The 26025-nt window shown below is 53.7% G+C and overlaps 3 protein-coding genes across 3 annotated transcripts; all 3 read right to left on the bottom strand.

The window, feature by feature from the left end:
- Positions 1-1239: 1239 nt before the first annotated feature.
- On the bottom strand, positions 1240-3640 carry Nat16 (N-acetyltransferase 16 (putative)). Its single transcript, XM_077105993.1, is given in 8 exon segments — positions 1240-1304; positions 1307-1384; positions 1387-1725; positions 1728-1838; positions 2316-2476; positions 2478-2510; positions 3216-3379; positions 3440-3640. Coding segments are annotated over 8 exon segments (1152 nt in total).
- Positions 3641-19141: 15501 nt separating this feature from the next.
- Positions 19142-21993, bottom strand: Mogat3 (monoacylglycerol O-acyltransferase 3). Its single transcript, XM_077105992.1, has 7 exons — positions 21879-21993; positions 21527-21634; positions 21371-21441; positions 20923-21127; positions 20462-20636; positions 19384-19586; positions 19142-19296 (listed from the first exon to the last, which is right to left on the bottom strand). The coding sequence occupies exons 1-7, from the start codon at positions 21991-21993 to the stop codon at positions 19142-19144; spliced, it is 1032 nt and encodes a 343-aa protein (XP_076962107.1).
- Positions 21994-22498: 505 nt separating this feature from the next.
- LOC143638259 (2-acylglycerol O-acyltransferase 2-B-like) lies at positions 22499-24352 on the bottom strand. Its single transcript, XM_077105991.1, has 6 exons — positions 24271-24352; positions 23903-24081; positions 23591-23795; positions 23254-23428; positions 22969-23153; positions 22499-22653 (listed from the first exon to the last, which is right to left on the bottom strand). Exons 1-6 carry the CDS (start codon positions 24350-24352, stop codon positions 22499-22501), a joined length of 981 nt encoding a protein of 326 aa, XP_076962106.1.
- Between the last annotated feature and the right edge of the window lie 1673 nt (positions 24353-26025).

Raw genomic sequence — 26025 nt, 5'->3', positions numbered from 1 at the left:
ACATCTTGGATTCCATCCCCAGCAAACCCCGAGCTGGTCCACACTTCCCTAGCAACTGTCCACTGTCCAACAAGAAGTCCAAAGCTAATACCAACACACAGAGGTTCTGGGAATGCTGTGGCCTTGGCACACCTGGTTCTAGGTCCAGCTATTGACAAGGACTTCAAAGAAGTCACTTGGATCCTTCTAAGCCTGTTTCCTTCTTTTGACTTTGGTGTGGGATCTAGTATAGGTACAGCACTGTACAAATGCAGTGGTTAATACTTGCATTTATATAGAAGACTCTCAAAGTCTAAATAGCATACATAATCCAGAGGAACAGTGTGCAGAAGTACAGGGAGGTGGGGGTTCCAGTTCTCCTAGAAGGTAGACTGGTTGGAACCTGAAAAACTCTATGCCAGGTTGAGGGACAGCCCCTAGGCCAGGTTTGGTTGCATCCGTTTCTGGCTGGATCCTCTAGTTAGTTGGGGACCTTAGGAAAGAACCCTCGAGAAATAACAACATCATTCCAGTTTGGAGCAAAACCCAGCCAGTGTGGCAAGCTGAGGAAAGCACACCACCAAAAGTAAACAGGATCCCAAGTGGGGGATCATTATAAATATATTTTATTTACAACCTCTCTCTCTGGTAATGGGGAAGGGAACAGAAGAAAAAGTGGGGAGGAGCAGAAAAACTGGTGTTTAGGAGCTAAGTGACAGGAATGTCCAGGGAGGAAGAAAATGGGGGTGAATAAGAAGCAGGAAAAGGACACTAATCTAGAAGACTGAGGGGCCAGTGAGGAAGAGCACCCTGGGCCACTTCTGAAGCTTCAGAAGGGGAAGAGGAAGAGAAAGAACATTGATTGGTTGGCTGTGTCCCCTGCTGGGACCTGGGCATCACACACAATGCTGCCATTTCCATCTGATGGGTACAGAAGGGAGAAGCCAGGAATCATGGGAAGATGGACAGGGCTCTGAAGGGATCCATCATTCTTGGAAGAGAAGGGAGTGAGTAATAGGGAGCAAAGGGGCTCCCCCATCTTCAGAGGTTCAAGTCTGAAGTGGGAAAGGGCATTTGGGGGAACTAGGAGATGGCCCAGTTGAGAAAAGGGAAAGGGGGGGACCTTCACGCCTTAAGGTAGGGGGCCAGAGCCAACTTCTGAGAGGGGCGGAGCTTGGAAATGGTAGGCAAGGGCTGGCTGGGGATTTGAGGAACTAGCAACACTGAGTGCTTCTCTGCTTTTCTCTGGGAAGAGAAGCCTCATGTGTCGGCCTCCAGCTGGTATTGTTCCATATAACTCTGGACCAGCCCACGCCCCAGGCCTGGCAGAAATAAGCCAGCTGTGACCACAGCTGGGGCGTCAGGAAGAGTTGGCACAAGACGTAGAGGCCGGTGAGACAAGGCGCTGCAGGTGCCCCAGCAGCTGGCTCTGCACCTGTGCAATGTGGTTGCCAAATAGCAGATGTTGAGGGAGCGCCACCGGCGGTCGCCACCTTGCGGGGTAGGGAAGGGGCTCGCCACCTTGCGGGGTAGGGAAGGGGCTCGTGCACAGCGTGAGCACGCACGGGCACGGGCGCGCGAGGCTGTCCACGCGCCACTCCAGGCCTTTGGCCGCCAGAAGGCGCAGGTTGCTTCTTTTGGGATGGTAGGGCTGCGGGTCCAGTCCCTCCTGAAGCACGTCGCGTTGCACGGAAGGCGACAGCAGAAGACGTGCCACTTCACCGCCTGCCTCGGACACAGCCTCCGTGGCAGTGGCGACAAGGTGCCAGAGGCCTGCTGAACTGCCAGCCGGGCGCCCAGGCCGACCAGCAGCGCCAATGCGTTGAACCAAAGCAAAAGGATCCCCTGTGGGGTCACGAGTGAGCGCCTGGCGGAGGCGGGGCGGGCCGGAGTCGCTGGAGAGTCAGGCTTCTCTGCATCTTCACTCCACACTCACGCCTACGGGCTCCCAGCTGGGCCCTTTGGGAGGTCCGACTGGGTCCAGGCAGGTAGCAGGGATGGCCAGAGGCAATGGCTCTGAATACCTGGATCCCCAACGAGAGGCGGGATCAGTACGGAGTAGCCCTGAGACCTGGGGTGTGGGTCTTTGGATACCCGAGGGGAGTGAAACCAAGGAAAGCAAATCAATAAGTAAAATGCGAGCGGCCGAGAGGGAGGGAAAGGGCTCGAATTGGGATGTTTGGGCCCGTGAAGGGTGTCAGGATCCACGTAGGGGAGGCCAGCCACGAAAGTCGGGAAGTAAGGACTAACGGTTTGGGGCTGGGAGTGGGAAGTGGACTGGAAACGCACCCCAGCGGAGTCCCTGCGCTCCGTGCTCCTCTCACCTGCTTGGTAATTAGCGGTATTCCTTCAGCTCCTGGGCCCGAGCTGGTAGTTTCGAGTGAGTCGTGCCACCTTGACCCTCCGCTGCTGTAGTTTGACCAGCTATGAGCAGAAGCGCTGCAGAAGCCGGGCCACGCTCTTGCTGCTCTCCCAGGGCGCCAAGCGCAGCCCCTCCACCAGCATCGATCAAGTTCACCGACTCCAGCCGGGTCTGCGGACTAAGGTCATCAGGGGGTACCCCACTCTCGTCTCCGCCAGGCCCCTCGGCTACAGGACTCTCACACTCATTCTTCCTTTATCACCGTCCCAGTACCAGGCCAGACCCGGGAGGCCCTGGGAACTCTCTTGAGCACTTAGGTCTCAGATTCCTGAGGGGGCAGAACAATCGGGGGCTCTTCCACTGCTCAAGACGCTCCAGCTCCGCTTGCAAAACGTCCCAGACGGCTCGCCGCCACTCCCTTTTCTTGGCTCCATCCCCAAGAGCTTGTCACACCCCTTAGCCCTTAGCGCGAATACTGCTTCCCCAACTCAGTTGGTGCTGCCCTGAGCTTCCAGGTAGATCCTTTGGGCCAGATTCTGTCTATTCACAGGTCCTGGTCCCAGTCTAGCTGCTTCCACCTGTAGGCTACTTTCTCTTGTTTACCCCCTTCTTTTTGTGTTCCTGTCCCCAGCAAGTCTCAATGGGATCCTCAAACTCTGAAACTGTTATGGGTCCCTTTGGTTCCTTTGCTGTATGGACTTCTTCCCCCATGGTACCCTCACTGACCTAGCCCCTAGACCCGCATGTCCTAGGCCTTGGTCCCCAAACTGGCTATATTTTCTCAGTAAATGGATGAGGGACGAGGAAAAGCTGGCCTAAGATCCAAATCCCAAAACCTGGCTTCACCTCTTTTCACCCAGGCCCTGCCCCTTTCATCACACCCCCTTTTCCCTTGGCTTGCACCTCCAGGAGAGATAGATCTTGGAGCCAGCTGTGATAGCCATTCAGGAGGTAGTTCAAGCCCCCGGAGATGTACCCCCTTACTCGCCCGGCCTCCCGCCCAGATGGGCGGCACCTCCTCAAACTCCCGTTCTGTAGCTACCTGAAGTCCAACCAGTCAGCCTCTGCCTCAGGTCATGATCTGGTCCTGGGCTCCACCCGCAAGAACTTGGCCTGGGCTTCATGCCCTGGATCAGCCCTTGGAGGCTTGGTCTCAGCCTCAAGCCCTAATCCGGACCTGGAGTTGGCCTGCATCTCCTGTGGCTGGACTTTGGAGATCATCTTCACATCTGAAGCAGAATCTTTTTCTGGGTTAAGGACCTCCAATGTGCCTATGGCCCAGTTGGCTTCCAGCTTCATGGTACTACAGGAGAGAACCCAGCACAGGATCAGAGACCCATGTTTCCCATATCAGATTCCCTACACAATGTCCCAATAACCCCTTCCTACATACATACTCATTTTTTTTTTCTGCTCCCTGCATTGACCCTGGTCATGGAGGACTTTCAAATCCTTCCCTCCTCCCACTAGCTCCCAGTCTCAGTTCTACCTGATCCACTCTTACCAGGATGTCCTTAATAGTCACAAACTCAGGAATCCCTAGTGAGTTCCCCAGAGACTAGCCCCAGATCCCCTCTGTGCCCAGTCAGCTCCTAGGGAGACCTGGGCAAAAGGTCAGGAGGTTGGAGACCCCAGATCTCCTTCACAGTACTGCTCCAGTGAACTACCCTAGTCCCCTGACATACACATGGGAACCTGGCAACCGAAGTGTACAGACCGACAGCTGCTTTAGAATCAATGCCGTTTCTCTCAGGCCAATCAACCCTGCCACCTTTACTTTTTCCTGTTTGAAATTATTCCGCCTTCCCATGGTGTGACTTTGGCTCCAGTCCAGGGCTCAATGGTGATTTTGAAATAGGCAGTATAGGTCCAGCAAACAAAACACTCACCATGATCAGGCCCTCTGCCTATTCACTTCCCCTCCAAAGACAGAAGGGCAGAGCCCCATCCCCCCTTTTTTAAAAATCCCTGGCATCATCTCCCACCCAGGAATTTCTTTGCCCTTTCCATTCCTCAAAGTCCTTCATTTGGGTCAACCCCTTGTGGATCCAACACTCTCTTATATTTTCCCTGCCTGGAGACAGAGCGAAAGAGAAAAACCCCTGCCCATGTCCTGATGACTCTTGATTCCAGATCTGTCTCCTCCAAATCAAGCCAACCAATCAAATCCTCCCTCCTCTCACTTTCAGCCAATTATAACACTCTCTCATATAACCTAAATTAAAGCTCCATTAACCAACCTACCAGGGGACACAGACCAGCTACTCTGTTGGCAATAATGATGGCTTGGCTGGATTTTTTTAAAACAAAGCATAGTCAACCAAGTGTGGTGGCTCATGCATGCTGTAATCCCAGTGAACTGGGAGGCTGAGGCAGAAGGATGGTAAGTTCAAGGCCATCTTCATCTATTTGGCGAGACCCTCAGCAACTTAGGGAGGCTCTGTCTCAAAATTAAAAAATAGAAAGGACTGGGGATATACCTTAATGGCAAAGGGCCCTTGGTTCAATTTTTAGTACTAAAAATAAAACAACAACAACAACAAAAAAAAAAACATGTTTGGGAAACTATGGGGTAATTGGGGGGTGGCTTTAAGCTCCTATGTCATAGATACAGCCTATGTAAACACTTGCTATACACACAGAGCTAAAAAGGGAGATCTGTGTCTTCCTCTTTCTTTTCCAGTTCTTTCTAATCTGATTTCAGTGCTTAAGGCTCTCCCGAAACATCAGGCCAGCAATCAGAGGGAAGGGGAATCCAGATTCAGAGGTTTTAAAGCACCTGCAAGGGCCATTACTGACCAGGAGGCTCAACACTTTCCTTTCCTTAGTAAGCAAACTGAGGCTTGCCCAAGGTGACTTGGCTTGGGTAAAACCACACTAAAAGTTAAAATTTCCAGGCTCCAAAGCCAGCCGAGGAGACCTCCTTTGGTGTAACTGGGTCACAAAAACTATCCAGAGAGTGAGCAAATACCAGGAGTCAGAGGTCCCAAGTGGTCTAAACTGATCTAGAACCAGAGATGGGATTGTGGGGGCAGGGGGCAACACTTGCTGCCCTACCCACTGCCAGCAACTCTATACCAGCACACAGACCTACACACCCAGGAACCACCTAAGTGCCAGGCTCTGGGGACACAGGTCCTGGAGATGCACAGGTTAGTTCCTGGCTCCTATTTGCATCTCCAGACAACCTGAGCTAGTCATTCCTGGGTCCTTGGGAAGTACAAGCTGCTGATTCGATGGTGACTCCAGCAATACTCCACTGTCCACTAGGGGGAAAAGCTTGAGCAACCTGTACCTGCCTAATTCAAGACATTAGGCTCCATTCCCTCCCTTGCTTTCAGAATGGAGAGACTCCAGGGGCGGAAGAGCCTCCTGTAAATGACTGTTCTACATCTCAAATCAGGCGGTTTGGGTGAGGGTGGGAAAGTGAGAAGGGGGGGGCTCCTGAGGTCACAGGGAACAAGGAAGACTTTCCAATTCTTCCGTCTTCTTTCTTTCCAGACCCTCCCTCTACCCTTGTTCCTTTGTGGGGGACATAAACAAAGGTTTCAAGATCCCTAGACCTTGAGGTGAATACTGAGAGCAAGGTAGATCAGGGGTTTCAGGACAAACCAAACTCTGGGCTGGCCCCATAATTCTTTTTTTTTTTTTTTTTTTTTTAACTGGGAATTAAACTCAGGGGCACTTAACCACTGAGTTCAAAATATTTTTTAAAATATTTTCTGTTAATACAGGGTCTGGCTGACTTGCTTAGGGCCTCACTAAATTGCTGAGACTGGCCTTGAACTCACAATCCTCCTGCCTGAGCCTTCTAAGCCATTAGGATTATAGGTGTGCACCACCACACACAGCTGGTCCCATAAATCTTGCTCCCTTCTCTTTCCACCCCCTAGCACAGCACCCCCATAACCTGGCACTCTGAAACTAACTTCCATAAGGTGTCCAGGCAGAGGCAGAGGCAATTCCATGCCCCCAAGGCACTGTGGGAAATGTAGTTCAGGAAAGTCCTGAACCAAACTCCAGGAAAGGGGGCATCCTCCCTCATCCCACCTCCTTGGGGGCATTCTTTTAATCTCAAAAATATAAATGATTGCTCCAAGGAAGTGGGTGATGGGAGTCAGTACTGGGCATGCTGAGAGCTCACCCTCCACTCCACTTTCACTGCCCCCTCCCCACCTGAAATATTGGTGCCCTTGAAGCTGATGGCTTTTCAGAACTATGGGAGGAAGGTGTCCGAGGGAAGGGAGGAAAGATGCAGCAAGGCGGAGACAAAGAAGGCAGCTACACAAAGAGCCCAAAGATGAGAGCAAAGGGACAGGAAGGGAAGCAGATAGGAGACAAAGGGCGCCAGGAGATGCGGGGCTGGAGAGAGGGAGCCCGAGGAGGTTCCCGCCGGGAATCAAACGTGACACCTGATTCCCGGTAAGGAGAAAAGAAAAAACTCTTAGCAGGGCACTGCCTTCCCAGGGAGACCATAAATAGAAATCGTGACACACCCACTTCTTCCCAGGGTGTCTGGTGGGTGGGGAGGGTATGAGTCAAGAGGAGGATAAAGTCAGAAGAGGCTGGGAGAGAACACGCGGAAAACCGAGAAGGGGGGACAGCACGAAGCGGGGAGGGCTGGAAAGTGCCGGGGGCAGAGGCAGGGGACCAGAACGACAGCTCTGCGAGTGGGGGAGGGGTTTGTCCCAGGGGGCGGCAATCGGGAGGAGGGGGCCGGGCTGGAGAGTCTTCTCGGGTGAGGGTCTGGCCTCCTCCCCTTTCTGGGAGGGAGAACTTGAAGTGGAGCAGGCGGGAGGGAGATTCCGAGGGAAGCGGTCTACTTGGCAGGGGTCCCCCTGGCATCGGACCCTAAGGACAGGTGGGAGCGGAAGGGCGACGGAGGACAGTGGGGAGGGATGGGGGAACAGAGCCTTGGGACACCTGAGGCGAAGTCTTCCTCTAGTTATCTAGGTCACCTGACAGGGAGGGGTTGGGCCGCAGGGGCCGCGGTCGCTTTGTCCCCTGGAGGGCGGTGGCCTTCTGCCGGCTCTATTCAGCGGTGGAGGAGCAGGCTAGCCCCCTGGCCCCGGCGCAGTGCTGCCCTACCTGCGGGAGCCCGGGGCGCGGTGCTGAGAAGCGCAGGTGGCCCGCGGCGCGGAGTGGGGGCCACTAGGCGCCCCGAGAGTCAAGGACGGAGGACGCGCCAGGACTGGGCCGCGCCGTCGGATCCCGACTGGGACTTCGAGTGCAGACGCCAGGTCTGGGCCGCAGTTCAGCGCCGGACGGCGGATCAGGGTTCAGGCGTCTCCCGGGGCGACGCTCCGCCGCTGCCGCCGCGGCCCGGCGGCTCCGAGGGGCGGAGATCCCAGCGCCGCGGAGGAAACCCGGGACGGATCTGGAGCGGACTCCAGCCCAGCCGGGGATTCGCGGAGCGGGGAGACCAGGGGCAGTGTGGTCGTGCAGAGTGCCCACCAGACCCCGCCTCAGGTCCGCCTGAGGAACCTGACAGGGGGCGTCGGGTGACTTGGGTTTGCGCGGAGAATTGGTTTCTGACTTAGTGGTCACCCCGCCCCACAGCATCTCTATGTGGGTCCAGGAGTCCCCAAGAGCCCCAAAGTCGCGCTCCTCCAGGGGCCACCCTCTCTACAGAAAGGCTGCAAAGGGATCAGAAAAAGCTGAAAAGTCCTGAAACAAGAGACCTGAAGAGGCAGAAGTTGTGAGGCTGATCACAGCTGAGCAGGGCCAAGACTTCTGGATCCTCTCAGCACTGCCGGTGGCGGTGGGGAGCAGCCCTGTCCCCCTAGGTGCATAGGGCCCTAGCAGACCCTGTCCCCATCTCTCCTCTCCCTAGCTCAGGCCTAGGCCCTCTTAGGGCAGCACCATAAAGACTTCCAGGTGCACCGTGGAAACTAGACCAAGCGCACCCACCAGGCCTCACCCCCAGCGACCTGGGTGGATGGGAAGTAGCGTGGGAGGAAATATGAAGCATGGACCTGTGCGTCCAGGAGCTAGTGCAGCCTGAGCCCCTGACTCATAACCTGGGGACCCGGCTCCTAACTCCTGAGAGGCTCAGTATCTCATCTATAAAGTGAGATTAGCATGTCTGCAGTTCCATCCTAGAAGGAGCCAGGAAAGTGAAGGACAAGACCCTCCTCGGTACAAAGATGTGGGGGACGTGGAAGAATCCCCAGGCCTGCTGAAGGTGGTCCCTCTGCCAGGCCCAGCCCTCAAGCTCCACCCCCTCTCCCCAGGCTCAGCTCTCAAGCTCCACCCCCTCTCCCCAGGCTCAGCTCTCAAGCTCCACCCCCTCTCCCCAGGTCCAGCTCTCAAGCTCCACCCACTCTTCCCAGGCCCAGCTCTCAAGCTCCACCCCCTCTCCCCAGGCTCAGCTCTTAAGCTCCACCCCCTCTCCCCAGGCCCAGCTTCCAAGCTCCACCCCCTCTCCCCAGGCCCAGCTCCCAAGCTCCCCACCCCCCTCTCCCCAGGCCCAGCTTCCAAGCTCCATCCCCTCTCCCCAGGCCCAGCTCTCAAGCTCCACCCCCTCTTCCCACCAAGGTTTATGGCTCACCCACTCATTCCATTTTTGTACTTTACAAGGGATAACTCCATAACCTGGCGACCCGATTCCATTGGCTATGCTCATGTGATAAGGTGGAGGCTTGTGGTCCTAGAGGCACACACAACCCCACCAAGGGCTAAAGGGATGAGGATGGGGTGGAAATGGAGCTTGCATGGGCCACAAAGTAATTGATAAGTCATTCAACATAGAACATCCCCCATTTCTGTTTTCTGTACTGCTACCACTTGGTGTGCCACAAAGGTATGTTAAGATGGCCTTGGGGCTGGGCTTGTGGGTATGTGGTCGAGCGCTTGCCTTCCACTTGTGGGGTATTGGGTTCTATCCTCAGCACCACATAAAAAAATAAATAAAATGAAGGTACGTGTACATCTACAACTTAAATTAAAAAAAAAAAAAAAAAAAAAAGATGGCCTATGCCCCATTACAGAAAACCATTATAATAGTTAAGTTTCCAGGAAAAAGGGCACTAGTGGCAACAGGGGGAGACCAATCACACTCTAATCTCACCCATTTCATTGGGAGCCTCACCCTTGGCCACTTGGATTGGTGTAACACTCACCCATTTCTGGTCTCCACAGATGATCAGAACTGAAAGTTTCCCAAAGTTCCAACTCCTCCTTATGTCCAAACCACGGAGAAGCAAGGTGTCAGCATAAGTCCCACCTCCAGGCTACTCACAAGGCCAGTCGACTGGTTCCAGTCTCCATTCTGAGACTTCCAGGGTAGATTCTGGCATCTAGATCTCCCTGGAGGATGAGGGGGCGTGAAGAGTTAAAAGATGACTTTACTCCTGGATGTCCCTGCCAGGTAGAGAAAACCAGTGGTTTTCAGCATCCTTAAATGTCCAGAGGATGCAGCCAAGTGGCTGCTGCATTTTGTGGATTGGCCACGGTGGAGTGTGGGATGGGAACAGGATCCGGCTGGGGAGATGAGGGTAGGTGTGAGTATTTAGGCACTTTACAGGGGAAAGTAAATTCTGAGAGGTTCCTGGACTTGGGCCAGATCCCTGCCCTATCTGAAATGTCCCCCAAAGGCATTGCTGAAGGTCGTCCCTCTGCCCCGCCCAGCTCTCAAGCTCCACCCCCTCTCCCCAGGCTCAGCTCTCAAGCTCCACCCCCCTCTCCCCAGGCTCAGCTCTCAAGCTCCACCCCCTCTCCCCAGGCCCAGCTCTCAAGCTCCACCCCCTCTCCTCAGGCCCAGCTCTCAAGCTCCACCCCCTCTCCCCAGGCCCAGCTCTCAAGCTCCACCCCCTCTCCCCAGGCTCAGCTCTCAAGCTCCACCCCTTCTCCCCAGGCCCAGCTCCCAAGCTCCACCCCCTTGGTCTCCAGCCTGGGGTGCTACTGGGAGATGGTAGAACCTTTAGAAGGTGGAGCCCATTGAAAAGAAATAATGTCATTAGGGACACACCTTTGAAGGGGGATATGGGGACCCCACTTTCTTCCTCTTTTCCTTTGCTTCCAGTCACCATAGGAGAGCATGTGCTCCTGCCATGTTATATGGTGCTGCCACAGACCCAAAGCAACAGGGCCAAGCAACCATAGAGAGAAAGCTTTGAAACTGTGAGCACAAACAAACCTTTTTTAACCTCTTTTTAAGTTGTTTATCTTGGGTATTTTGTTACAGCCATGGAAATCTGAGGAGCACAATCCTGAAGCTGGTAAGGGGCATGATCAGGTCCTCTGACTGCATATTCAGATCTCACTGCCTTCTCACCCATTAGAGGTCCCATGGGACAAGCGATGGGAAAGTACTTTGAAACCATCAAGTGAGCATTGGTGCTATTAATACTGGAAATGTCCTTTGGCTTCCCTGGGTTTTGTAAATGCTCTTTGCTCTTTACCGTTGGGTCCTGCATGTGGATTTTACCCTTGGTGCTGGTTTATTTCAGTCTTTTATTTGGGAGAGCTAATGGTTTGTCCCCTTTCTTGATCAGATGTGCTTTATCATCAGTAGATGGAACAGTTGATCCCTGTCACCTCCCTGCTCCTCTTCTCTTTCTCTCCACCCCTCCCCAAGACTGAGGGTCAAACCCAGGGCCTCATGCATGCTAGGTGAGTGCTCCCATCACCGAGCTGCACCTCCAGCCCCAGCCCTGTCATTTGAATTTGGCCTGCCCTCTGTACATGCCCTCTTCATCCCCACTTTGACTCCCATTGTCCCCTCCCTCCATTAGACCAAGCCCAGCTCTCAAGCTTGAATTGTCCTCCCTAGTCTCCTGAAGACCCCTGCATCCTGAGATTCTGGGGACCAGGGTTTTCTTACTTTCTTTCTTTCTTTTTTTTTTTTAAAGAGAGAGTGGTGGGGAGAGAGAGGGAGAATTTTTTAATATTTATTTTTTAGTTCTCGGCGGACACAACATCTTTGTTTGTATGTGGTGCTGAGGATCGAACCCCGGCCGCACGCATGCCAGGCAAGCGCGCTACCGCTTGAGCCACATCCCCAGCCTGGGACCAGGGTTTTCTTCTCCAGATATTTGGTTCTCCTTCCACTCTCTGTGACACCTATGCTCTCTTCATCAAGTGATCCCTCTGGGTGGGCTATTCCCCCGCCCCTGAGTCAAATCCTGACCTCCCAGGCTGTCTTCAGCTCTCCACGGCACATGCGCACTTAGAAAAAGTAACAAAATAAAAGACGAGGATGCTTTACAGGAACTGAGCCAGACAGTTCATCTCCTTAAGATCTTCACAAGCATTTGATTTTGCAGCTAACACAGGGGACCAAAGTTCAAAGGGTGAACACAGGGGACCAAAGTTCAAAGGGTGAACACAGGGGACCAAAGTTCAAAGGGTGAACACAGGGGACCAAAGTTCAAAGGGTTAAATAGCTGGCCCCAAGACAGAGCTGGTGGGCGAGTGGCTAGAAGTCTGACTCAGAGTTATAGCATTTAAAGGGATCATCCAGATCATCCCAGAAAGCAGGGTGTCACAGATGCTACACACTGGCCAGTGAGTCACGGGGACACCTTTTCTTTCCTTAGCTGTAAAGAGGACGTGGCACCTAACTTCCAGTAGCGACTGAATAAGATATGTATGTGAAGTGCTTGGTGTAGCGTTTCTGGCACAGAAATTCAGTTAATGGTAGGAATTATCGTCTAGCCAACTGGAGCTGTAATTCTCCAGGGGGATACCTTGCAGCTTGTGCTTTGGAAGAGTAGATGCCTCTCTCTTCTTTATTCTGCAGTCGGGACTCAGGTGTGAGGATCACCTCCACATGGTACCTGGGTTGGTCTGCGTGACTGGCAGCATCAGGCAGATGGGATTCTAGATTGAAAGGCTGCCGTTTCGTGTTGGCCTCTGCCTTGGTTTGCATGTGGCTTGTCTCCTGAAGGTCCCTGTGTGGGAAGCCTGGTCCCCAGTGTGTTCCTCTAGAGCAGCTAGGCTTTTAAGAGGTGGGACCTCATGGAAGGTCATTGGGTCATTGGCTCTTCATGAATGGGCTAATGCTGTCTTAAGGGAGTAGGTTGTTCTCCTGGGTCTGCTTTAGAACCCTGGAGAATGAGGAGTTAAGTATCCCCAACACCTCCCCTGAATTTTCTGCACATGCTCCCACCACCTATTCTCCACATGACCCTCATCAGAGTGGATAAGTTGTTGGCACCATGATCTTAAATCTCCAGAACTATGAGCTAAATAAACTTTTTTTTTCTTTACAAAGTAGCCAGCCTCCTATATTTTGTCATAGCAACACAAAATAAGACAGCATCCCTCTCTGTCTCTGACTGTGTGTCTCTTTCTATCTCTGCCTCTCTGTCTCTGTCTATTTGGCTCTGGCGGGGGGGGGGGGGGGAACCATCTTCTTTGTCTTGAGAAACCGCCTGTGGGGAGGCCCCTCTGTCAAGGAACTGAGGTCTCAGTCCAATTGTAAGAACTCAGCTTGGCAGCAGCTACATCATAAGTGAACTTGGAAGTGGAGCCTTTAGCCCTGGTTGAACTTGGAGATCCTGCAGACCATCACAGCTTTCTGCCATCTCATGACTAGTGTCAGAACTCAGGGTGAAGCCCCTCCCAATTCCTGACCCTCAGAAACTGCAGCAATATATGTTTATTGCTGTGAGCTTTTAGATTGTCAGTTGTTACAAATTAACAGGCAATTGACACAGTTGATATTTATTCTCTCTCTCTCTCTCTCTCTCTCTCTCTCTCTCACACACACACACACACACACACACACACACATATTCTGGGGCATTAAACCCACAGCTAATCATATACTGTACCACTGAGCTCCACCCCCATTCCCTGTCTCTCTTTTTGCAATTTATTTGTTGAAGAAATAAGATTAGTTGTCCTCCTATACAATTTTCCTCCATCTGGATCGATTTTTCTTTTTTCGTAGCGCTGGGGCTACACTAGGTGAGCACTCAGCTACACCCCAGCCCCCCACCAAGGGCGCTGTACTGGCCACAGCCTCAGGGTGTTGCTAGCACATTCCTCTGTCCTGCTTGTCCTGTAGACTGCCCTGTCCATTAAGGTGGCCATTAGCCACACATGACTACTGAGTCTCTGAAATGTGTGGTACAACCAACGGACTGAATCTTTAAGCTAACTTTAGTTAATATACATTTTTTTTAAGTCATTGATTTCAGTTATTGGAAAACTTAGGAATATTCAGGATAACTTCCTCAATTGTGAATCTTTTTTTTTTTTTTAAAGAGAGAGAGAGAGAATTTTAATATTTATTTTTTAGTTATCGGCGGACACAACATCTTTGTTTTTTTGTATGTGGTGCTGAGGATCGAACCCGGGCCACACGCATGCCAGGCAAGCGTGCTACCGCTTGAGCCACATCCCCAGCCCATGAATCTTTTTTTTTTAATTGAGAATTTGACATATTCTGTGTACATATTAAAGTGGTCTGAATGTTTATGCCCTCCCCAGATTCACACAGAAATCCTCACTCTGGAGAGGATGTCGGGAGAGGGCTTTGAGGTGACCCGGTGCTGTGGATGGAGCCCCTCCATGGGATTAGTGCCCTGATTAAAAAGACCCAAGAGACACGCTTGTCCCTCCCACTACTGAAGGTTAAGTGAGAAGGTGTTTGGACCCTCACCAGACACTGAATCTGGTGTCCCTTGATCTTCAACTTCCAGACTCCAGAACCATAAGAAGTCAAGTTCTGTTGTTCATGAACTGTCTATAGTGTGGTATTTTGTTGTAGAAGCCCAAGTAAACTGAGACACGGAAGGATCAAGTGTTTCCAATGGAAGTTTAGCATCCACACAGAAATACATTTGGCAGTGTAAGTAACATACCAGATTTCAAAAGCCTGGTTTAAAAAGAATGTAAAAGATGGATGTAGTGGCACACACCTGTAATTCCAGAAACTGAGGCTGGGGCAAGAGGATCTCAAGTTTGAGGCCAGCCTCAGCAGCTTAGCAAGACCCTGTCTCAAACTAAAAAAATTAAAAGGACAGGGGATAAAAAAAATTTAAAGGAACATAAAATATCTCTATTATTATTTTTATATTTATAACATATTGAAATATATTTTAGATATATTAGGCTAAACAAAACATTTTATTAAAATCAATTCTACCTGTTTTTTTTTTCTTTTTTTTTTATACCAGGGATTGAACTCAGGGGTACTCGGCCACTGAGCCACATTCTGGCCCTATTTTGTATTTTATTTAGAGACAGGGTCTCATTGAGTTGCTCAGTGCCTCCCTGTTACTGAGGCTCACAATCCTCCTGCCTCAGCCTCCAGAGCTACTGAGATTACAGGCATGTGCCACCACACTCTGCCCACCTGTTTGTTTTTGTTCTTTTTAAGTGGTGACTATCGGAAAAGTTTAAATTATACATGGGCTCACGTTACATTGTTTGCTGAGTTGGGCTTCACATTGTGGGGGAAAAAATGTGAGGTGGTATTGCACTTTTTTTTTTTTTTTTTTTTAATCAGGGGCTAATTATCTTGATGGAATCTTATCAGACATGGATTCTCAAGACCTAACTCCAGGGGCTGGGGATGTGGCTCAAGCGGTAGCGCACTCGCCTGGCATGCATACGGGACCAGGTTCGATCCTCAGCACCACATACAAGAAACAAAGATGTTGTGTCCGCCGAAAACTAAAAAAAATATTTAAAAAAAAATCTCTCTCTAAAAAAAAAAAAAGACTTAACTCCAATCATATATATATACATATATATGCTGTATATGTATGTGTAGCATTTTTGGCACAGAAATCTATAAGTATACCACATTATTTATATTAGACTTTTTTCAGTATTAGGGATCAAAAGCAGAGGTACTGTACCACTGAGCTCCATCCCCAGCCCCCCTTTTTTTGGGGGGGGGCAGGAACAGGTACTTACTAAGTTGCTGGAGCTGGCCTTGAACTGTGATCCTCCTGCCTCAGCCTCCAGAGTCCCTAATGCTGAGAGCCATTAGCCAAGTAGGTATGACAATTTCCTTGCCAGCGTACCCCATGTTGCTTAGAGGAAGGACTCGTGGAAATGGACTTGCCCAGGTCATCTGCAGTGACATTGCATGTAAGGTGACTTGCTCAAAGACCAGGGCGGATCGGGGTTTAGGGCGGTTCCAGGTTTAAGGTGTACCCTGCTGGGAATAGGGCGTATCCTGCTGCCTCAGGTGTGCCTTCTCCTGTAGTTCCCGTTGAGTTCTCCCGGGATTCAGAGAGTATTTTGGAATTTTCCCCCAGAACGTATTTGCCTCAGAACATGTTTCTAGAGGGTCGGTGTGAGTTCGGGAATAAAGAATTGCTGTTTGAATCTACAAGGCTGTGAGTGGCTCGTGATTTTGTGCCCAGCCAGACTGCGGGCAGCTAGGATTACAGGTGTGTGCCACCAACCCCAGCCCCAACAATTTATCAGTGCTTGAAAAGTGGTAATATTCTTATTCTATCATTATGCTTTCTTTTATTTATTACTAGCTGTGATATTTCCAGAAAGAAAACTTGTCCTCCTTTTCTATAACTACCTTGAGACATAGTTGAGAAGGAAAAACAAAATAAATACTTAAAGTAAATACCTAAATGCTTCCTTTTGTTAGTTTTCGGAGTCATGTGTATGCTGCTTGGCGCTCCCGGGGAGATCAGTTGTCCTTTTTTTTTTTTTTTTTAATAGTAAACAATTTCTTTTAATATTTATTTATTTTTTTAGTTTTTTCGGTGGACACAACATCTTTGTTTGTATGTGGTGCTGAGGATCGAACCTGGGCCGCATGCACGCCAGGCGAGCGCGCTACCGCTTGAGCCACATCCCCAGCCCAATCAGTTGTTCTTTTTAGCAGCATTCCAAAGTCCTGGATTGAACCGTGTTTAATGCACTGCGATCCACGGCGGGTCCTGTTGTTAAGGCCCAAGTTATCCAACTTTTGGTTAGGGTTTGAAAGCAGCACAGAAGCACCACAAGAGAGCTTTAGGAAGAGCTGTGAAGATGCAGCAGAGGCCTTGACCCACCCGGCATGTTGGCAGGTCAGGGAAGAGGTGTGTGTGGTGGGGGGCAGGGTGGCAGATGAATTGAACCTAGATGCAGAGGGGCAGGAAGAACAGCCTGAGCAATGCCCAGGGCTGAGCAGTAGCCTGCTCCGCAAGAACAAGCAGTGGTGGCTGCCTGCCGGGGCCTGGGGCTGCACCCTGAACCCCTCCTGGGACCGAGTTGCCTTGTGCATAGAGAGCGCCCTCTGGTGGCCACGTGGAGGATGGCAGGAGAGAACAAGCCCTGAGGAAGGGGGAAGAGGGAAGGGGGCGAGTGGGGAGCGGACCAGCCGAGCTCCTAAGGCTTCTTTCCTGGTACTCAAGTTAGACTCTTCGGGATTGCAAGGAGGAATCACAGTCCTGGGAGGTACTGTCCGTCTCCATGGGAGGAGAGCCGTACAGGGAAGCTCCTTAATAGTCCTGAACTGTGGGGCCCAGGCCTTCTCAGTGCCCTTGGGGCAATCTGGACTCCAGCCTGGCCTCCTCTCTGCACCTCCCCAGGGGGGAGAGCCCACAGGGGATGTTTGCCACCACCCAGCGCGGTGTTCATGTTCTTCCCTTTCTTTCTTTTCTTTTTTGGTACCAGGGATTGAACCCCGGGGCAGTTGACCACTGAACCACATCCTCAGCCCTTTAAGAATTTTTTTTTTTTTTTGATTTAGAGACAGGGTCTCACATGGGGCTCAGTGATTGAGTGCCCCTGGATTCAAACCGGCCTGAGTTCCAAGGGCCTCCAGACCAAGAGCACTGAAGCCCCGAGCTGGTTCTCCCCATCCCTCCTAGTTTAGAGGAATAACGGGATTCCCATGTAGGTGGAAGACCAGGGAGAGGGGATGTGGCCCAGGAAGCCCCAGAGCCACCAGAGGGAGCATAAAGGGACACCTTTGAAGAATGTCCCATGCAAGTCCCCAGGAAGGGGCTGGGAGCACGGCTCAGAGATAGAGGGCTTGCCTGGGATGTCTGAGGCCCTGGGTTCAACCCCCAGGACCACACCCAAAAGAGGAGGAAAAAGAAAAGAAAGGACCCACAAAGAAAAGCAATCATCCTTCAAGATCTGGAGGCTTGGAGCAGACCAGCGATCTCGTTGGTGTTTGCTAAGAACTTTCCAGCTAACTTTCTCCATCTCCCCCCACATGCCCACCCCAGCGGGCTGGGTAGCGGCAGTTTGCGAGGGAAGGGAGGAAAGAGGTCAAGAGGTCAGCTCCACCCCTTTCCACTCTACCCTCCCCAGCTGTCCCTCCTGGTAGCCAGCCCTAGTGAGCCAGGGGACAATTCCTGGGGTGAAGATCAGCATGCGGGGCTGGGGGTGTGGCTCAAGCAGTAGGGGGCTCGCCTGGCATGCGTGAGGCCCAGGTTCGTCCTCAGTACCACATACAAAGATGTTGTGTCCTCCGAAAATTACAAAAATAAATATTTAAAAAAATTCTCTCTCTCTCTCTTTAAAAAAAAAAAAAAAAAAAAGATCAGTGTGCGGGTGACCATATCCACTGACCATTTCTTTGCACCAACTTAAAGTCCAAGTAGAACTTGGTATCTGAGGCTGAGCAGATGAGTCATGGAACTGCTAGATCCTCCTCCAGGGACAAGGGGAAGTTCTTCCACGAGTTATGGGACAATGGAAGGCAAGCGAAGGTACAGTTCCAATTACATCCTGACAAGTTTATTCTTGTTCTAGACCTGGCTACAGACACAAAGCCAGTCGGCATATAAGAATGGTACAAGTTGGAGAGTAGCCAGGGTGATGGGCTCACACCTATAATCCCAGCAATGTGGGAGTCTGGAGGCAGGAGGATTGCAAGTTGAGGCCAGTCAAGGCAATTTAGGAAGACCTTCAGCAATTTACTGAGACTCTGTTTCAAAATTAACCACTGAGCTGGGAAGGTGGCTCAGTGGTTAAGCACCCCTACATTAAATCCCTAGTAAAAGGAAAAAAAAAAAAAATAGCAGATGCTGAGGCCACACAGCATCTTAAACCCTGAAGGTTTTTTGTTTGCTTGTTTGTTTTTGTGTCTCTGGGGACTGAACCCAGGGGCACTTTACCACTGAGCTGCATCCCAGGCTGCTTTTTTATTTGGAGTCAGGATTTCACTAAATTGCCCAGGTTGACTTTGAACTTGTGGTCCTCCTGCCCCAGTCTCCGGTGTTGCTGGGGTACAGACGTGACCCACCATGCCTGGCTAGGCCATAAAGTCTTAATGAGGACAGTCAGGAGGAGGAGAACTGGCTCCTCCTGTAGGCCCCTCTCTGCTCCAGGTCCTTAAACCTTAATTGGTATAATCTTCACAGTCCAGAAATTGCTGAGCCCCAGGCTCTGCAGGAAACGGAAGCACCCTGGAAATTAAATCCTGTCTCCACTTGATCCTTGGCCCCCCCAGGAAATCTAAAAGCCGAGGGGGAGGGGCAGAAGCCAGCTTCGTATTTAATTCTATCTCTTCAACCCCGAGGATCATTCCATCCCTCCATCTTCCAAGCGTCCTTGATCACGCTCTGTTTTGCCCAGGGGGTCCCACCACCTACCCTAACTTCTCCCTCTCCCTAAATCCTGCTCACTCTTTGAAGATAGCTCTCCAACTCTGTCCTGATGCCTGGCAGCTCTTAGCTGAGCCATTGTCTTTATTTACAGAGGGACTCAGCAAAGTTGAGAGACCTATCCAAGGTCACAAAGCAGTATCGGGAGGCCGAGGGGTCAACAAAGCTAGATAAGCTTGCTTCTAGAACTGGCATTTATTGGAGGATAGAGCGGCAGGAAGTAGAGGTGTTTGCACCCTGGGCTCAGGGCTCAGCTGGGAGTCCAAGGCCAGGTCTAGAGGAAGGTGAGGCGGGTAGACGCAGGGACACCGTAGCTCTCCTTGTGGTCCTCAAACAGTTGCTCCAGAGCCCTCATGTAGAGCGCGTGGTAGTGGTCAACCTGTTCCTCCGTGGGGCTGAGGCACCGGGGCACAGGGATGGGGTGGCCCACTACAGGAAAAGGGGAGTCTGGTGAGCAAGAGGCCTCCGCTGCCCACACGGCCACAGGTGACTCTCTTCCCAGGACATGGCACTCACCCACCGTGGTGATGGGCATGGCGAATGGCAGCAGACCCCAGGAGTTGGCCGAGAAGAGGCCTCGGCCCCAGAAGATGCAAGGAGAAAAGCCCATGAGCTTCTTGAAGGTGACCTGGCACAGATGCTGCCAGGAGTCCTCGGCAAAGGTCTTCAATTTGAAGATGTCATTCTCCCCAAAGGAATACACGGGGACCAGGGAGGCCCTGGGAAGGTGGGCAAGAGAGGAAAGGTGTCTCCAAGGGCCCATGTGTGGCAGGCTCCATCCCCAGAGTGTGCTATTGAGTGGCAGGGGAGCCTTCAGGAGGTGGGGCCTGGGGGGAAGTCTTGGGTCTTGGGGCAATGGCCTTGAAGGAGATAGACTCTAAACTAACTCTTCCTCTTCCTTCCTCTTTTTCGTGTCTGGCCATAAGGCAAGTGGTTTGTTCCTCCACATATTTCTGCCATGATGTGATACCTTGCCAGTGGCCCCCAGCAATGGAGTCAACCAATACTGGGCTGAAAACCCCAAAACTGTGAGCCAAATTAACCTTTTCTCTTAATAAATTGATTATCTCAGTGATAATTTGTCATAGCAACGGATAGCTGACTGATACAGCGTGGGTGACTGAGCTCCTGGACAGCCGCCACACCAGCACCCTGAGGGGCAGCAAGGCCCTCCCCAGGCCTCTTGATGCCACATTCCAGGGCCTTTCGAAGCACATGAGTTAGAAGAAAGGGCTCGCATTTCTTGGCATGTGGCCGTGTGGCATGTGGCCTTCCCATATTCCTTCTCTCATTTGGTCTTTATATTGACAACCTACAGTAAGAGAATGTCCCTGCTCAGTCCTAGGTCTGACCTTTGAGAGAGGGTCAGGGCTTCTGAGCTGCAGGGCCCTGCCACTTGCACTCTGACCCAGCCTGACTCGCAGCAGGGGGGCTTGGGGGAATCAGGACAGCGCTGGTCAGAGAGAAAGATACTCCAGGGCCGACAGGAGCTTCCAGATGTGGGACACGACTCCCAGCTACAGGGACCCCGATATCAGGGGCTGAGGAAGCACAGGTCCCTCAGCCAGCCACCCGCTCCTGCTCGTCCACTCACCCATGCCTCAGGGCCAGGCGTACGAAGCCTTTGCGTCTTCTGAGTACGACACAGTGCTCCCCTGGGACTGCATACAGGGCCTCCTGGGCACCCCCAATCAGGATGACCACCGCCTGCCCAAGCTGGGGCTGTGAAAGGATGAAGTCCAGGCTCTGGCGGCTCACGGAACACAATCCTGTGGACGTGAGCAGCGGGGGGCAGTCACCACCACCCCCAAGACTCCCCAGCCCCTCAGCCCCACCCTTTAGTACCGGAAGAGTGAGCCCCACATTCCGTTCCTTCAAACCCCCGCCTCCCCCGTCCCCGCACCAGCGTCCCCAACTGGGGCCCACTGTGACCCCATGCCGATGCTCAGGCCGGGTCCCTGTCCTGAGTGGGGTTCCTGGTGTGGGGGGGAGTTCTGGGGCCGGGGAGAGCCCTCTGGCCTCTGTGTGTCTCCTCCCGTTGAGCTTCAAGCTCACCATGGAACAAGATGTATTCTCGGAAGATTGGGAGGCAGAAGAGGCCAGCCAGCGTGGCCAGCTGGGGCCGAAGCCCAGGAAAGAGCTGGGAGAAGTTGTTGCTGTCGGTGCAGAAATTACAGAAGATGCCGTTGGCCATGATCCCATGTGGGTGGGAGCTCAGCACGTAGTTCCGGTCGGGGGGCAGCTCTGCCGTTTTTACTAGCTGCAGGGTATTGGGCAAGATGAGGAGGGGGCACAGCGGGTAAGTCACCAGCTAAGAAGAGGTGTCCTCTGCCCCAACAGGCTTCAGAGGTCAGGGTCCTAGGATGGAGTCAAGGACTCGGAAAGCCCACTCTCTTAGCCACTGCCTGAGCTTTGGCAGCAGGGTACAGGATCCAGGATGGGGAGGGGTGAGGAGGCATGTGGCGGGGGAAGGTGACCCTCCCCCTGGGTGGTGACCCATCACCTTGATTGGAAAATAATCTCTATGGTGTTTCCAAATCGTCCAGTTCCTCATCCACATGCAGCGCCTTCCACCTGCAGGGCAGAGAGAGGGGTGGAAGGGTCCCTGGAAGCACCTGCTTACCTTCTGTTACCACCGGGGACCCTGTCCAGAGCTCACCTCGGTTAGGTGTGTCCCAGTCCAGGTAGAGCCACACCAAGTAGAGGACAGAGAAGGCCCAGAGAGATGTGAAGAGGAGGTAGACCATGAGAAGGGTGAAGAACAGGCCTGGGGGGAGGTGACCCAGAAAACCAGACTGGCTTCTGCAATTCTGTCATTAAGTCCAGCATCTCCCCTCCCCACCCCCCCACCCCCCCCCACAGTCCCAGCTTCCAACACCAAGCCCTGGCCTTCTCCTCTGGCCCTGGCCTTCTCCTCTGGCCCCGGGGCATCCAGGCCTGGCCCTAGCCATCCACCCTCAATGCCCTTGTGCCCTGGTTCCCTGCAGCCATGCCCGACCCTGCCCACTCACCCATGAAGATGACGGTCAGCACAAATTGGTAGGCACCCGCTACTTCTAGCGCCTGCTTCTGCAGGGTTTTCCCCTGGAGGGAGGGTGAGGACTGAAGGACCTGGGAGCCGCCCATCCCAGCAGGACCGATGATGAAGGTTGGGCACTCTGGCTGCTGGCAGGTTCCCCCTCCGGGTGTGGGGAGATCTCTGGACCTGGAGCCTCAGCAGTCTCTAGGCTTTTTGGTCTAATCTTTGAACTTCTTCGGGTCAGTTGGTCTGGGCAGGCCTCTGGGCGGGGCTCGGAATCGGGGAAGTGGGTGTGCAGGGGAGGAGCAGCACCCGGTGCCTGAGGAGGTGAGGTGGGCAGGGGGCAGGTAGGAGCTGGCCAGCGCCCTCACTGGGTCCCAGTGGGGAGCCTGGATCCCAGCTGAGACTTTGATCTCCACTGCAGCCGAGCAGGGGCCTCTGGCAAGACTTGTTTGCAGGTCCCTGGGGAGTCAAGGCTTCCCAGGAGAGCTGGCGCGCGCTGGACCTCCCCACCGGGCACAAACACACAAACGCGCGGGTCTGTTCCGATCTTTAATTCCACTCCCCCACCTGCGGTCACCGAGGGGAAAGGGCAGGGCCAGCAGGGCGCGCCTAAGTGAGGACGAGGTGCCTGTCTGCGGGGACTCCGTAGCGCTCCTTGTGCTCCTCGAACAACTGCGTGAGGCGCTCCACGTAGAGCGCGTGCAGCGCGTCCACCTGCGCCCGGCTGGGCCGCGGGCTTCGCTGCACTGGGATCGCTGCGCCCACTGCGGGAGGAACCCGAGGCGACAGGGCCAGTCACTAGGATGCTCGGCCCGCCGCCCCCGCCTCCCCACCGCTGGCCACAGGGATCGGCCAGGACAGAGTTCAGGCCTCGGGCGATTGCAAAAGGCCGGCCCGGCCCGGAGGACAAGGTCGACGTGCCGGGACACCAGGGGCTAACCAGGGCGCGGCGGCCAGGGAGCAAGGAGCAGGGAGCCGGGAAGCAGGGGAGCCGGGGAGCAGGGAGCAGGCGCCGGGTTACTGGGGAGAAGGGGAGCAGGGAGCAGGAGCTGGGCCGGGAGCGCAGGGGCCGGGCTCACCGACGGTGTGGATGGGCGAGCGGAAGGGCATCAGGAGGCCCAGGCGGCCGTGGAACAGCGGCAGGGCCACGCTCAGCAGTGACTGCAGAGCTTCCTGCGCCCTCCGCACCCACGAGCCCCGGGGGTTCGGGAACTGCCGGAAGAGCTCGTTCTCCCCAAACGAGAAGACAGGCACCAGCGAGGCCCTGGAAGGGCAGGCGCACCGCTGACCCTGGCCGCCGGGCGCGCGGTGCTCCGCCCCGTGGGCAGCCCGGGTGGACCCCCCAGCCACCCGACGCTCCTCACCCGTGTTCCAGGGCCACCTTGACGAATCCCTTCTGATTCCGGATCCGCAAGCTCAAGGCTCCGGGTTTTGCCTCCAGCGCCTCCAGGGGCCCTCCCACGGCCAGGACGGCCACCTGGCCTCCCCCAGGATGGGACAACAGATAGGAAACACTGGCCTTGTCAGAGGAGACCAATCCTGGAGGAGGGCAGAGGTTAGGGGACCCGACGCCTAGGTTTTCAGGGGAAGACACTGGGAAGGCGGAGCTGGGCCTAGGAGCCCGTAGAGGAGGGGAGAAACTGGTAAATGACAGCAGGGGCTTGGGGTCAGGCTCCTGAGCCTGGACTTCCTCCTCCTTACCGCTGGTCATGATGTAGTCCCGGAAGATAGGGATTTGGAACCAGCAGGGCAGCATGAGCAGGTGTGGCCTGAGGCCAGGGAAGAGGCGGGAGAAACCGGTGGCCTCCGTGCAGAAGTTGCCGAAGGCCCCCACCACCAGGACGCCGTGAGGGTGGAAGCCAAAGAGGTAGTTCCGGGAGGGATCCAACTCTGCGGTTTTGACTAGCTGGGGAGCAGAGGGCACCCCATCCAGCAGGTGAGACTGGGCTTTGGGGATGACTGTCCCAAGAGTGTCCTGAAGCCCCATCCCCAGTACACCTTCCCAGGCCTCACCGATATGGGGAAGTAGTCACGGAAATGTCTCCAGATGGCCCAGTTGCGGACCCAGGCAGAGCGCCGGCCGCCAGCCCTGGGTGTGCTTCTGTCTCCATAGAGCCAGATCAGGTAAAGGACAACCAGGACCCAGGCCCGGCCTAGGAGAGCCAGGAGCAGGGCCACCAGGCACACAGAGCCTGGAGAACAAGGGAGCACACTCAGGGCTCAGGTGTTCAAGCCCAGCCTCCCCTCAGCCCTTTCCTAGTTCCGCTGCATTCAGACTCCCCTCAGGAGCCCAAAGAGCCCTACATTGTCTTCCTCTGGAGAAGGGGGAAGCAGAGCCCACGTGCCAGGTTTGCCTGGATCCTCAGGCTCTGGGGACTCACCCAGTCCCAAGAAGGAGAAGACCCACTGCAGGACCGCGAATGCTTGGAGACTCCGGCAAAGGAGGCTGGGAGAGGCCTCCATTCTGCAGAGGGGAGTCACTTAGGGACAATCTACAAACGCTTACGGACCTCCTTTTTGGCTCAATCCACTGACCTTGCCCCTGGCCCTGGTTCCGCCCCAGGTTCCGCCCTTGTTGCTGACCTGCCCCCTGAGCCTCTGGAGCCTGAATGAGAGGGAATATCAGTCCCTGAGCCCACAGGCTATGACCAATAGGACCACACCTAAATGACTGGGGGTGTGGCCAGGAGCCTGGAGAAAGGCCTTGAGTGTTCTGGTGGTCAGAGCCCAGGCCTCTGCAGGAGCCAGGCCGGTAGAGATCCCGGCATGCTGCGAAGGGCAGGGCTCTGGACACCAGGGAGAACAACTTGAAAATCTTATAGTCACCAGACCTGATCCTGGGGGCAGGGCTGTGGAAGGCCTATTCCTTAAGGAGCAGCTCAGGCCTCTGGGGCAGTTGGGGGAGTCACTCCAGAGAGGAGGGCTTTGTGGGAATGGCTAAAGATTGGTGAACCCCTGGAGACAGGGCCTTCTAAACAGTGGGACATGCTCATCACCATGAGAGTATTGCCCTATCCCCAATATTGATCAGAGGCCTGTGGAGATGAGTGAGGGAATGTCACTTTAATTTTTTGGACTGGACTGAGCCTGGCTTTGACCTTGCAATCCTCCTGCCTCAGCCTCCTGAGCTGTTAGTATGAATGTCACTTCTCTTTTCTCTCTCTCTCTCTCTCTTTTTTTTTTTTTTTGGTACTGGGGATTGAACTCAGGGCGCTCGACCAGTGAGTCACATCCCCAGCTCTATTTTGTATGTTATTTAGAGTCAGGGTCTCACTGAATTGCTTAGTGCCTCGCCATTGCTGAGGCTGCCCTTCAACTCACAATCCTCCTGTCTCAGCCCCCAAGCTGCTGGGATGTACCAGGCATCCTGCGGAATGTCATTTCTTTAGGAATGGCTGATCATCCCCACCCCCACAGGTGCCTTTGTTACATGCTCTTTACCATAAAATACTTTCCCATCACTGGGGCAATTCTCTGATTAAGGTCATCTCCTCCAGACTGTTAAGTGAGGAGAGGACAGGACAGCTATCATGCCCATCATGTGACTCACTCAGCACCTAGAGTTCAGGTGTCAATAAATGAATGGAGAAGACCAACACAGCCAGCTTCCGGTGATCAGGCCCTGTCACAAAGCCTGGGTGTACTCCTTCTGTCCCTGTCCCTGCCTGCCTCACTCTCCTGCAGACCTCCCCATCCAGGGACCCTTCCAAGAGTGTTTTCTCCTGTCCCTGCCCAGCCCACTTTCACCCACAGGACACAGCATGAGGGTGGTGGCAGATGAAGTGAGAGGGACTTGGAAGTCTGGCCAGAAAGATGCTCACCCCTGGGGCGTGGTGACCAGCCCCCCTACCAGTAAGGAAGGTGTCAGTAGTGAGGTTTTCAGGGAGGCTGGGCAGGGGGAGGGAGGGGAGGATCCTAGCTTTGGGTGGGGAGAGGTCCAGAGGCAGGAATGTCCCAGAATAGGTAAACAAGCCTGTTGAGTTTGAAAAGGCTTCAAAGGGAGATAAGTCTAGAGGATTTAGAGTTCGGCTGGCTGTGAGGATTAAGGACCCTGCTCTCAGGAGTCTCCCCTCCCCGAGCGTGCTCCAAGTTCCCCTATTCCAGGAAGCTTCCTGGGGCTCCCTCCAGAGGGCTCT

The sequence above is a fragment of the Callospermophilus lateralis genome, chromosome 19, assembly GCF_048772815.1.
Source record: "Callospermophilus lateralis isolate mCalLat2 chromosome 19, mCalLat2.hap1, whole genome shotgun sequence".
In the NCBI taxonomy this organism is placed as follows: Eukaryota; Metazoa; Chordata; class Mammalia; order Rodentia; family Sciuridae; genus Callospermophilus; species Callospermophilus lateralis.
This window is presented reverse-complemented; position numbering and strand designations above follow the sequence as displayed.